The 11064-nt window shown below is 33.6% G+C and overlaps 1 protein-coding gene and 1 long non-coding RNA gene across 2 annotated transcripts; both read left to right on the top strand.

The window, feature by feature from the left end:
- Positions 1–263: 263 nt before the first annotated feature.
- LOC139819640 (F-box/LRR-repeat protein 4-like) lies at positions 264–6694 on the top strand. Its single transcript, XM_071789152.1, has 8 exons — positions 264–356; positions 1479–1707; positions 1809–1908; positions 1992–2574; positions 3789–3987; positions 4071–4713; positions 4784–5132; positions 5279–6694. Exons 2-8 carry the CDS (start codon positions 1486–1488, stop codon positions 5625–5627), a joined length of 2445 nt encoding a protein of 814 aa, XP_071645253.1. The 5' UTR covers positions 264–356; positions 1479–1485; the 3' UTR covers positions 5628–6694.
- A 1659-nt stretch (positions 6695–8353) lies between these two features.
- Positions 8354–9265, top strand: LOC139819654 (uncharacterized). The gene is made up of 3 exons (XR_011733787.1): positions 8354–8513; positions 8602–8737; positions 8951–9265. It is a non-coding gene; the product is annotated as an uncharacterized lncRNA (long non-coding RNA).
- The last annotated feature ends 1799 nt before the right edge of the window (positions 9266–11064 follow it).

Here is an 11064-nt window from a genome sequence, read left to right as displayed (position 1 = left end):
TCTCATCCGTTTTAAACGGTCCGGGGTTTTTTCCGTCCATGAGCGCCTCTATGTGACGTCACGTCACGCGTTCCGTCCAGAGAGAAGGATGAGAGTGGTCATGCCCGCTCTCATCCGTTTTAAACGGTCCGGGGTGGCCGGTTTCCGTCCATGAGCGCCTCTATATGCGCATGTGCGCATACCGTGCGCACCGTGCGCACATGCGCATATAGAGGCGCTCATGGACGGTCCCCACCTCGGACCGTTTAAACGGATGAGAGCGAGCATGACCACTCTCATCCTTCTCTCTGGACGGGACGCACGTGCTCCCTTCGCTGCTTCAACACGTGGAAGCAAGGAAATAAACTCTCTTACAAGTAAGTATAGATATACTTGGCAGTATAATTATAATAAATATATGATATTATAATATAGCATTTTGACATATATGCTAACAAAGCACAAAGATTTATTACATTATTACATTTTATTATACTAATATTACTTTAAATAGTCGGAGAGCTGACGACACTTTTGGCCGTTATTTTGTAAAATACGATTTTCCGTTTTAACCTGCGTGGACGACTCTCCTTCGATAATCCGAAACCTGGCTGGCCGTACCTGGGGGGGGTTTAAAAGAATTAAAAGTAGGCAGGTGAGAAAAAAAAACGGATTTTTAAGTAATAGTATATAAGTCTTAATTTTTATCGGATATTGATAATTGATCACTTAGGAACATGCAAATAAATTGCCAGTTCGATTGCTCGGGGGAATTAGTCGCCAGGCTTAATTATAAATAATTAAAAATAATTATTTTCAAGTCATACTATAAAAGCTGGGTTTTTTTTACTAACAAGTATAGTGCTAACACATACCACCCAAAAAAAGCCAAATGAAAATTTTGGTGGCAACATTTCTAAAAAAATTATTGAAAATGCACAAAGCCGCCGGAGGGATCTGACGATGGCCGAGTAACGCAACGCAACGCTGCGTCAGCAAAGCCATTTTTTTTATTTTCACACACTACGCCGCGCGCCGGCTTTGTGCATTTTCAATAATTTTTTTAGAGATGATGCCACCAAAATTTTAATTTGGCTTTTTTTTGGTGGCATGTGTTAGCACTACACTTGTTACTAAAAAAAACCCAGCTTTTATAGTATGACTTGAAAATAATTATTTTTAATTATTTATGATTAAGCCTGGCGACTAATTCCCCCGAGCAATCAAGCTGGCAATTTATTTGCATGTTCATGAGTGACTAATTATCAATATCCGATTAAAATTGAGACTTATACTATGACTGGGAAATCTGTTTTTTTTCTCACCTGCGTACTTTTATCCCCCCCCCCCCCAGGAACGGCCAGCCAGGTGTTCGGATTATCGAAGGAGAGTCGTCCACGCTAGTTAAAACGGAAAATCGTATTTTACAAAATTACTTGGCTAAAAGTGTCCGTCAGCTCTTAGACTATTATAATTATATTTTCCATCTTTTTTAAGAGAAAGAATATGACATCCAATTATCATTCCTCACATTGCGAGAATGATGTCAGATATCCTTATACTGACAGAGTAGCGGTAGGAGAGGATTATGTTGATTTCATCTATCAATTTGTGAAGGATAGCAATATATCCACAAAGGACTGTAAGAATACTGCTAGCCTAAGTAATATTCGTAATAATATAATTGGAAAACCTAGCAATTTTCCAAGCCATGAAGATCTTCTTTTGGTATGTGTATTTTCTGTTCTGTAGAAAATATATAATCGCAAAATCTAATTTATGCTACAACATTTGGTAATATTCAGTACTTTTTTTACTCTTTAATACAGAAGAAGTATGATGTTGATATTTCAATATCTCCATGGCAGAAACAAGTGCCATATACTTTTGTACCATTCTGTGACAACGATTATTATTTTCATCATATTGGTATGTGACATTTGAATTGAAAAATAAAATATTGTTAAGGAAAATGTTTGTGTTCAAAAAAGGTTGTAATTTTTATTTTGAAGATCTCGAGTTTCATGAAGCTGTATATCCAATCAGAATCTCTATATATGAAGTATATAATTTTGGGAACGTAACTGAAGTTTGGGCTCAAGATTCTGAAGATGAGGGTCGGTGGATTTTATTATGGGATGGACCGCCTCAATTCTACAAACTTTGTCAACCAAATTCTTTCAAACTTTTCACGTCGGAATCACGGATATTTTCTCCAGCTTTACGGTCTTGTAACTTTAAAACCAAAATGCTCAGACTACAGTTTATATCCAACTCTTGCACACAGCTAGATGCTGTGATGCTGATCGGTACATCAAAATTGATTTTTCCTAAAAATCCTGAAGATAAGAGTATAACTAATCTCTTACACCGCATTCGGGCACAACGACATTCTTGTTCAGAGAGATTTTGTCCTATTCGTTGTTCTGAAGAATTCTCAAGAATTGAAGAAGAACCATTTTCTATGGCCTACTACCTTTGGGGTTTCTGTAAATTGTTTGACCCTTATAATACAACACGTGATTATGAAAATGCATACTTGGATATACTTGATCTTCTAAAGGAATTTCCTAAATATTGCGTTATTTATAAAAGGTACGTATTATAATTGTCGACATTAAGTAATCTTATATTATTTTCTTAACACTGCGCGGACACTGTGGGACTTTTAAGGCACAGTCGATTTTTCATTTATGATTCCCACGGGAATAGCTTCAGCGCTTACGTTGGCTCTCCTCCACAAAAAAACTTGGTTATAGTGGGCATGTAACTGCCAAGCAAACTGTTCGACAGTTCGTTGCGCGATCGAAGTGTAGCGTGTGCATTCAAAGACCCAGGGGGTCCACCTCGGATGTTAAACGGCAGACGGAACAGCGCATGTTACGCTCGGCGTGTCGGCTACACGGATGGAGGAGCTTGTCCGTGCCTTAATAGGGCCTAAGCAGAATGGCTGTCTTGGCAGTGTTTTATATATGCCTTAAGGTCATTAAGACAGCCATTCTGCTTTAGGCCCTTAGAGTCCTTCTAATAAGAGTCGCGACACGTACGTAGCAGCAACTTTTGATTGGTTCGCATTTTCGGCAAAAGTACGTGAAACAGAAAGAGAAAGAGATATAAGAGAGAAAGAGAAAGCGATAAGAATGTATATCGCTTTCTCTTTCTCTCTTATTTTGCCGAAACTCAAGATGTCGTGACTCTACTATGCCTTAGGAATCCTTTAATGAAGGATCCCTTCTGTGCCTTGCAAAGCCATGCCCTTTACATGCTGTAGCATGCTATTTCGTCTGCCGTCTAGCATCACTGGCTCTATCTCGTTAATTTTGTCCACGGAAAAGTAATTTTGCATTTTACGTGTTTTTTTTTTTTTTTTTTTTTTTCAATATTGATCCTACTTATAAATAATAAATAAGAAGTAACCTTAAAAAAAAATAGCATTGCTTTTGTTTTCCGAATCTCATTTTTTTTGTATACCGAAATTAAGTACCAATTTTTAAGTCCTTTAATAATTCAACTTCTTTTAGGTTCTCTTCGTGTATTTTTCTTTCAAGTACCATTGTTGAACTATAAAACCCTTGAATAATTTTTTTTAGTCACACATTCCAAAATATGCTATTATTTATCAAAACTCGCATTTTACAGTAAAAAGAAATTGCAATAGTTCCGGCCTCTGTAGAAATCACTTTTTGAAATTTTAAAGATGACACAATGAATTTTTATAGATTTTTTATTACATAGAAACGCTTTTAAAAACACGTTGTCAGCGTAGTGTTAATAATAAAAATAAATTTGTGTTCCAATGTTATTTGCAGCGACATAGCAACGAATTTTCACAAGAGCAAACTCGCGCACAATCAAGTATTTTGGAAGGAAGATGTGCCATCTTCTAAGCAGGGATATGTGAATCACCCTTTATTAAGAAATCATTGGAATTATGTAAAATTTATAGAAGATATCAAACTCTCTTCGGGAGAATCCAAGGAGCAACGTGACAGTTTTTCTACGCTTTCTGTAAAATATTCGAAGTTCATTTTTCGTAATAGTTTATTATAATATAATCTCATGTATTAAAATTTTATATTTTGTTTTTGCAGGATGAAATAATACTAATGATATTAAAATACTTGGATATAAGGTCGTTTTGCCGTATGAGCAAAGTAAATAAACGCCTCAATAATTTAACACAGGATTCTTTTTTCTTCAAATGTTTGAACTTACGAAATTTAAAAAAAGTATACTATAAGGATTCATTCTTTTGTTATGATAAAATTCTGTTTTATTTTGCATCCAAATGTAAATATTTACAACAGTTGGATTTTACAGAAAGCTGCATTTCTGTTCCAAATTTCGTAAACTTTCTTCAAAGTTGCAGCGATTGTTTAACGCACTTACGATTAAGTAGCTGCAGATTTGTTGACGAATTATCTCTATTAAACATTTTAGAGATATGCAAAAAATCGAAAAATTTTCTCTTTAAATGTTTGAACTTACGAAATTTAAAAAAAGAATACTCTAAGGATTCATCCTTCTGTTATGATAAAATTCTGTTTTATTTTGCATCCAAATGTAAATATTTACAACAGTTGGATCTTACAAGAAGCTGCATTTCTGCTACGGATTTCGTAAACTTTCTTCAAAGTTGCGGCGATTGTTTAACGCACTTACGATTAAGTGACTGCGAATTTGTTGACGAATTATCTCTATTAAAAATTTTAGAAATATGCAAAAATTTGAAAGGTAATAAATATGATTGTTAAGATTACAGATAAACTGTATATGACTAATATATGTACATTTTTTTTTTTAGTATTGGATCTCAGTTATTGTGTTATTCTGGAGGGAATGGACCAAGAAGTTTCGAGTTTCGAAAATCTAGAATTTCTAGAGAAATTAGACCTTGAAGGCTCCCTTATAAGAACTGAATCTCTTTGCAAAATACTGCAAAAAACTCGCCGGATGCGTAACTTAAATCTGCACATGCCTGGCTATATTGATGAAGTCGGATTACTAGATTTAGACGCAATTACAATACAGTTAAAAAATTCGTGTCCAGACTTGGAAATAATAAATTTATCGGGCTGCAGTATTATTACATCGCGAGGTATTCATGCCCTCGCTGAATGCAAGAATTTACGAAAACTGACAATGATGGACAAGTACGTGTGTGCTACATTTTCTTTTAAAACACATATTATTCTTTATCAAAATGTGTATTTACATTTCTTGCAAACATCATGAAACTGTTATGTTGTTTTTCTTATTGCGATTGAAAAACCGCATAATAATATGACTTTTGTTACAGGAATGACATGTACCCCGAAGATCGCTCCACAATCGATAAGCATAGTTTGCGTAGATTGTTTTTCTCCTGTCAATGCTTAGAAGAAGTCAATTTGAGAAATTCCGATATAATTTTCAATTACGATGTCTATGAAGAACTGACAATGTGTAAAAACTTAAGACAAATATACTTGGGTTATACGTCTAATTTCGCAATTCTCGAACAGTTTCCTAAACTGCAAACAATCTATGTTATGCGCGCCGGGAACGCGTTCGACGACACACGTGATAGTCAGACATCATTCGTTGCTCAGGCGAAGGAAAAATATCCACACGTGTCTATCCTTGAATATCAAAAGGGAATCAAATAGGATGATGAGGAATATGAAGGTTGATGAATGTGAAGGAAAGTGGCTTCCTTACCGATTTGTCTGAAATTTAACAATATATGTATTTCGGCGTGTTGAATTCGAATGTAAAAGCTAAAATCGTTGCTCTCAAGTAGAGCAAAAGTTATAAAGTACTAAAAGTGACAATTTTTGGGTTAAGAAATGTTATATCGATAAGGTACATACAAGTACATACATGAGCATCAGAGAAAGCGTACGCATTGATGTAAAAGTGCGCAAAATTTGAAATAAATACGAGTTTTGAAATAATTCTTGTATATCTACATATAGTTTAAAAAATTTAGAAGTAGGCGGAAAAGGGCCTCTCTTCCCTCTACACTTCCATACCCCCAAAATATCTATCCAAACCCAAACCTATTTCTAACAAACTGAAATTAATTTTAAATTGAATTGGCAAATTCTTTAAAATTTTATTTCTGCGTTTTAATTAACACCTTATTCGTTTAGAGACTTTTGGCTTAAATCATTGAAAACATCCCGATTGACTTTCCGACTTTATACAAATTTGAACCCATTCGTTTTTCGTCACTTGAATATTTTTATACGAGTTTTGAAGCTCTTCACAGGATAGGTATTATACTAAATTCTTTTTAAAATTATTTTAAATCCTTTGTCTTGTGAGTCATTCGTAACTGTGATATGTATCACTAGTTTGGAATTTTTATAATTCTTTACATACAAAACGCAATTCTTTTTCTTGCTTGTGAAAAGCTCTTTCCGATTGAGCTAATTTTTAAGTTTGTAAATATTTCGCAAATGGATACTTTATAGCGACAGAATTTCTTTTTGTACGTGTTTAATTTCATCTACTACTGAGCAGCATTTGTGAGAATAAGCATCTATTCTTTGTAAAACTGAACTGTTTGTGGTGCACCCTTGTTCTTTGTATTTTGCGGATTGGAAGTATATAATCACTATATAAGATTTATTCTATATTAGTAGCTAGTCAGTGTTGTGGATGAAGTACGGTACATTTTTCATTGACATAAATACACACAACTGCGACATGTTTGCACTCTTGTTTAGATAGATCAGCCTTATAAGCGCAATAACATTGGATGACTCTGCAACGATGGTATGACATTAAAGATAAACGATGACTTAAAGGCGTTATTCAATTTAATGGCGGAGGTGATGGAATATTTTGGAAACTGTAGTAATGTAGATCACTTGAGGATAACGTACTTGTATCTTACTACCATTATTATGAGATTATTGAGTAGTATCGTGCCATTAGAGCTAGCGGACGCTGTTGTACCGAATTCTTTGAAAGAATCAATAACAAATGCTATAATGGACGCACACCAATATATCTATTGTACCCGGCATTGCATTCTATGCTTTTAGAATATGCTCGTATAAGTAATACAATTCTTATTTTCCTATTCCACTCATTAATACCGATTATCACCGTTAATACAATTATTGTCATTTGCAGCAATTTCAAGATGCTAATCAGATAGCACTGATAAAACTATTCGATGATACTAGAACCGTCGCAAAGTCTATCCAGTCAGCTATCTGTATATTAAGAAATTTATCGGAGCAATCGCCTTCGGAAACATTAAGAATGTTACATGCGTCTAAATTGAGTCTGTCGTACCATAAAAATTTAACTATCGTTAAAACGGCTGTAAAATTTTTACAAGATATCCCGAGATATTCTTTAAATGATGAGGATGATGCGTTGGCAACAAAACTGATATTGAATTTATTAGCAAACGAAGATGCATGTAGACATCCGATATACCACATATGTCGAATGCCACGTCCTGCTTAAAAGTATTCTAGGAGTAGAATATAGTAAACCATCGTAGGAAAATTTGACGTTCCTGTTTGAACCAAACGTCTTGACAGAAATAATTTCTCATGGCGCAAGAATAGCAGAGTAATAGAAAAAATTGTTTAATCAAACATTTTTATGTCACAAAGTTATGGTGCAGTTTTTGATTTTACAATTTAATTTAATTTTGATTTGATATACAGATAAATGAGATATCGAGAGATATGTTAGTATTTATACTGAAAGGAAGAATACAAATGGGCGAAACTGGATGATTGAAAGCTTTAGATAAGCTCTCGTTCCTGTATTGTATCTCTTACAGTGTCACGCTGATACATATAAATCCTTAGGCCAATGTATAACTAAAATGTTTGATCCTGATGTTTCCAACAGTATACAGTTGCCTTTCCTTGAGGTAATTTAACTTGATCGCAGACATCTTTTCGTGATTATATTTATTATGTGCTATATAAATCTTAATTTTTCAGGTGTTAAAAGACAATTTGAGATTTCTCTATTCACCGGACAGTGATATCCAGGAAGAAGCGTTGTGTTGGTTAATCTGACTTCTTGGGAAAGAAAAGGATTCTGTCCAGAAACTGCCACGTTTGTCGTCTTTACACCGCTTGCCTCTTAGCTCTGCATATTTGAACGTAGAAACTCCATTAAGGGATCAGAAGACAATTATCAGTTTACATATTTGCATTCAGAATATTTGAAAATCTCTTATAGTCTTGATTTAGTCATTTAGCAGAGAATTGTTTTTATGTATATTTTTTAAATTATTAAAATTAATATTAAAAATTAAAATACAATTTTTTAGAAATATATGTATATAAAATGTATATATAATTTCGAATATAATTCGTGAAAATACTTTGTTTACAGAGGAGCAATATGTTATCTGTGCTGGAAATGTTGAACGAACCAAACGTCGACCCGAAAATTCGAAAATCAGCATTATTACAAATTGGCGTAGATGCTTTCCGACACTTCCTTGCATAAATTGTTTATTAATCAAGGTGGACTACCTTTTGATTTTGGATATTTTCAATAAAGCCCTGGTAAGTTATTTGATAAAATACTTGATAAAGAATATTACAAATGTTTCTCATCCGATTTAAATGTTTTAAATATATTGAATGTTTTTAGGTAGAAAAGGATTATGTAAATTACGCAGATTCTGTGATACCAATAATCAGCATATTAAAACTACTCGCACTCTTTGAATGTACCATACGACATGAGTTATCTCTCAAAACTAATGTTCTTTTTAGTATCATAAGAAGTATGTATTTTATCATAATTTTTTAAATTCATATATTCGTTCAAAATTTAATTTAAACATATTTAGTAAAGTTCCACTGCTATTTTCGTAATTTACAATATAAGTTTTATGCTAAATGCATAAAATCTTATATTTTTGGCATTTTTTTGTTTCCAAACAACGAGTGTGTAAAATCCGATGGCGCGCAACTATTGTGCTTTTATTACTCTACAGCGAATATATCATAAATCATAAGAGTTAACGAAAAAGATGTGGAAAACAACATTGCGTCACATATCTCGTTGCCATATATTGTTGTGACAAACATGAAACTACCGTTCGTGTGCACATCTCATTGGAAGACGAGTATACATAGGCGATCTAATGTATCATGTAAGTAATAATACTTATAAAATGTTTCAACTGGAAAGACTATATTACTAATTATGTACAATTTTGCGAGTTATAGAATTAACAGTAAGTTAATAGTTTCTATATAATAGTAAAGGCTCATAAGATTAGAAATCAATCAAAGAAAGATGGACCGTGGAGCCGTAACAAGGTGTTGGTGTTCATATATTCTATTACTTACGTATAAAGAAATAACGAATTGTAATGTACATATCGTACATATACATATATTCCAATTTAATAAACTTAATAGTTCTTTATTTTATAATTTGCAGTAATTCATGGCAGCAATCCAATAGTCTTAACGTTCATTAGGCACTATTGACCCTGGGAATAGAACGGCGCCATAAACATGTTATGGAAATGCTTAGATGATTTAAAGGATTTCGAAATTGCACAGAAATTGATGATTCTTAAAACGAATCTTCTTTCTTTACAATGCTGTTTTCCGCAGTATTTTTGTCAACAGCCAACTCTACAATATTCAAAATTCTACTACGCACTATAGCGTTATATGTGCGTTAGATTACCTCAAAATGTAAGTCATTGTTAAGTTATTGTAGCTAATAATTTTTATTAGTTGATTTTAACGCATCAAACTTAAGCGCGTATCAAACGTATATTACAGCATATTGTTTGTTATCTACTATAACTATTTCATTTCTTAGGTATCTGATGACATTTTACAAAGTACTTCAACGTAACGATGAGAAAGATATCGAGTCACTGCCGTGAGAATAAACGTTCGAGCGATTTTTATTATCGCATCCTACAAGTAAAGAGGACTGTGACTTATTTGTAGACGTTCTAATCTTTGTACAATTGTATTTAAATGTTGCAAAGAAAGGTAAGATGACTTGAATAGCAAATGCTGATAGAGCGTATACTCGTGTTTCTCAAATACGAATTATATATTAAGATAATCCTTTTTTATTTTTTCAGGAAAAGGTTCGTGGATCAGTAGGATTATGAAAAACATGACGAGATCATTGGCAGATTTATTTAAGAACTTGGAAGTTGACAATCAGAGTGTACATCAATCTATACTGAAATTAGTACGTATGTGCATGTTCGGCGATCGAAAAAATGCAGAAATCTATAACGACGAACCTAAGAACACCTTCGGATTTGATTTGTAGAGTTCGTTGTTTCAACATTATGTTTCGGGGATCAACAGCATTTCTACAATCTCGGTATTAATATTTGTTAAATGTATTATATTTAAATTTTAATGATATCTATCTTTATTTTAGAATGATTTCGTGAAGTTTGATATTATCCTTCCTTCTCTTTTTTAGCATATCTTGATTGGTTGTTAACGTGTTTGACGTATCTGATCGGGCAATGCGAATGGAGAAATCATAAAAATCTACTATTGTCTTTTTGCAACACGCTTATCGAGCCGATCGTGTCTTTCATGGTGCTGGTACTGTTAGCTTTATGGGTTTATCAATAACAAGAAACTCGATAATATGTCCTAATCACTTGTTGCATCAGATGCAAATCAATTTTAATAAAAGTGTAAGTAATTTTAATTTAATATCGTTTTGAAAACGATATTACGTACAAATTATTATTTATTTAGTGCGAATTAACGTATTATTTCTGTATTAATTATTATTCGCGACTCAAGTGAATAATACGATTGTCACATTGTTTCAGTCGTGGATAGTATTTTGGTGCGAAGAGGGACGCTCGTTAAGTTGGTTACCTATATGTTATGGCAAAATAGAGATCCTTTGGTTCGCGCCTCGGCTTTACAATTATTGGCAGGTCTAATGAACACAGTACATACTGCGTCGCAACTCTTCAACGCAATCGCCATGGCACCGAGTGACTTTTGTCACACGTTGCTTTAGTGCATCACAAGCAGGGACAAATCCTGTTTAGTGAGAGAATAAGCGTGTATTGCGTTTTGCAACATGATCAAAAACTCC

This window comes from Temnothorax longispinosus, chromosome 9 (assembly GCF_030848805.1).
Source record: "Temnothorax longispinosus isolate EJ_2023e chromosome 9, Tlon_JGU_v1, whole genome shotgun sequence".
NCBI lineage: Eukaryota > Metazoa > Arthropoda > Insecta > Hymenoptera > Formicidae > Temnothorax > Temnothorax longispinosus.
This window is presented reverse-complemented; position numbering and strand designations above follow the sequence as displayed.

What these genes read in the sequence shown, in the direction of transcription:
- LOC139819640 (XM_071789152.1), top strand. Translation starts at nt 1,486, where the DNA reads ATGACATCCAATTATCATTCCTCACATTGCGAGAATGATGTCAGATAT. An exon ending in GCCATGAAGATCTTCTTTTG is followed by an intron (nt 1,708 to 1,808) that starts GTATGTGTATTT and finishes TCTTTAATACAG; the next exon opens with AAGAAGTATGATGTTGATAT. An exon ending in ACAGTTTTTCTACGCTTTCT is followed by an intron (nt 3,988 to 4,070) that starts GTAAAATATTCG and finishes TTGTTTTTGCAG; the next exon opens with GATGAAATAATACTAATGAT.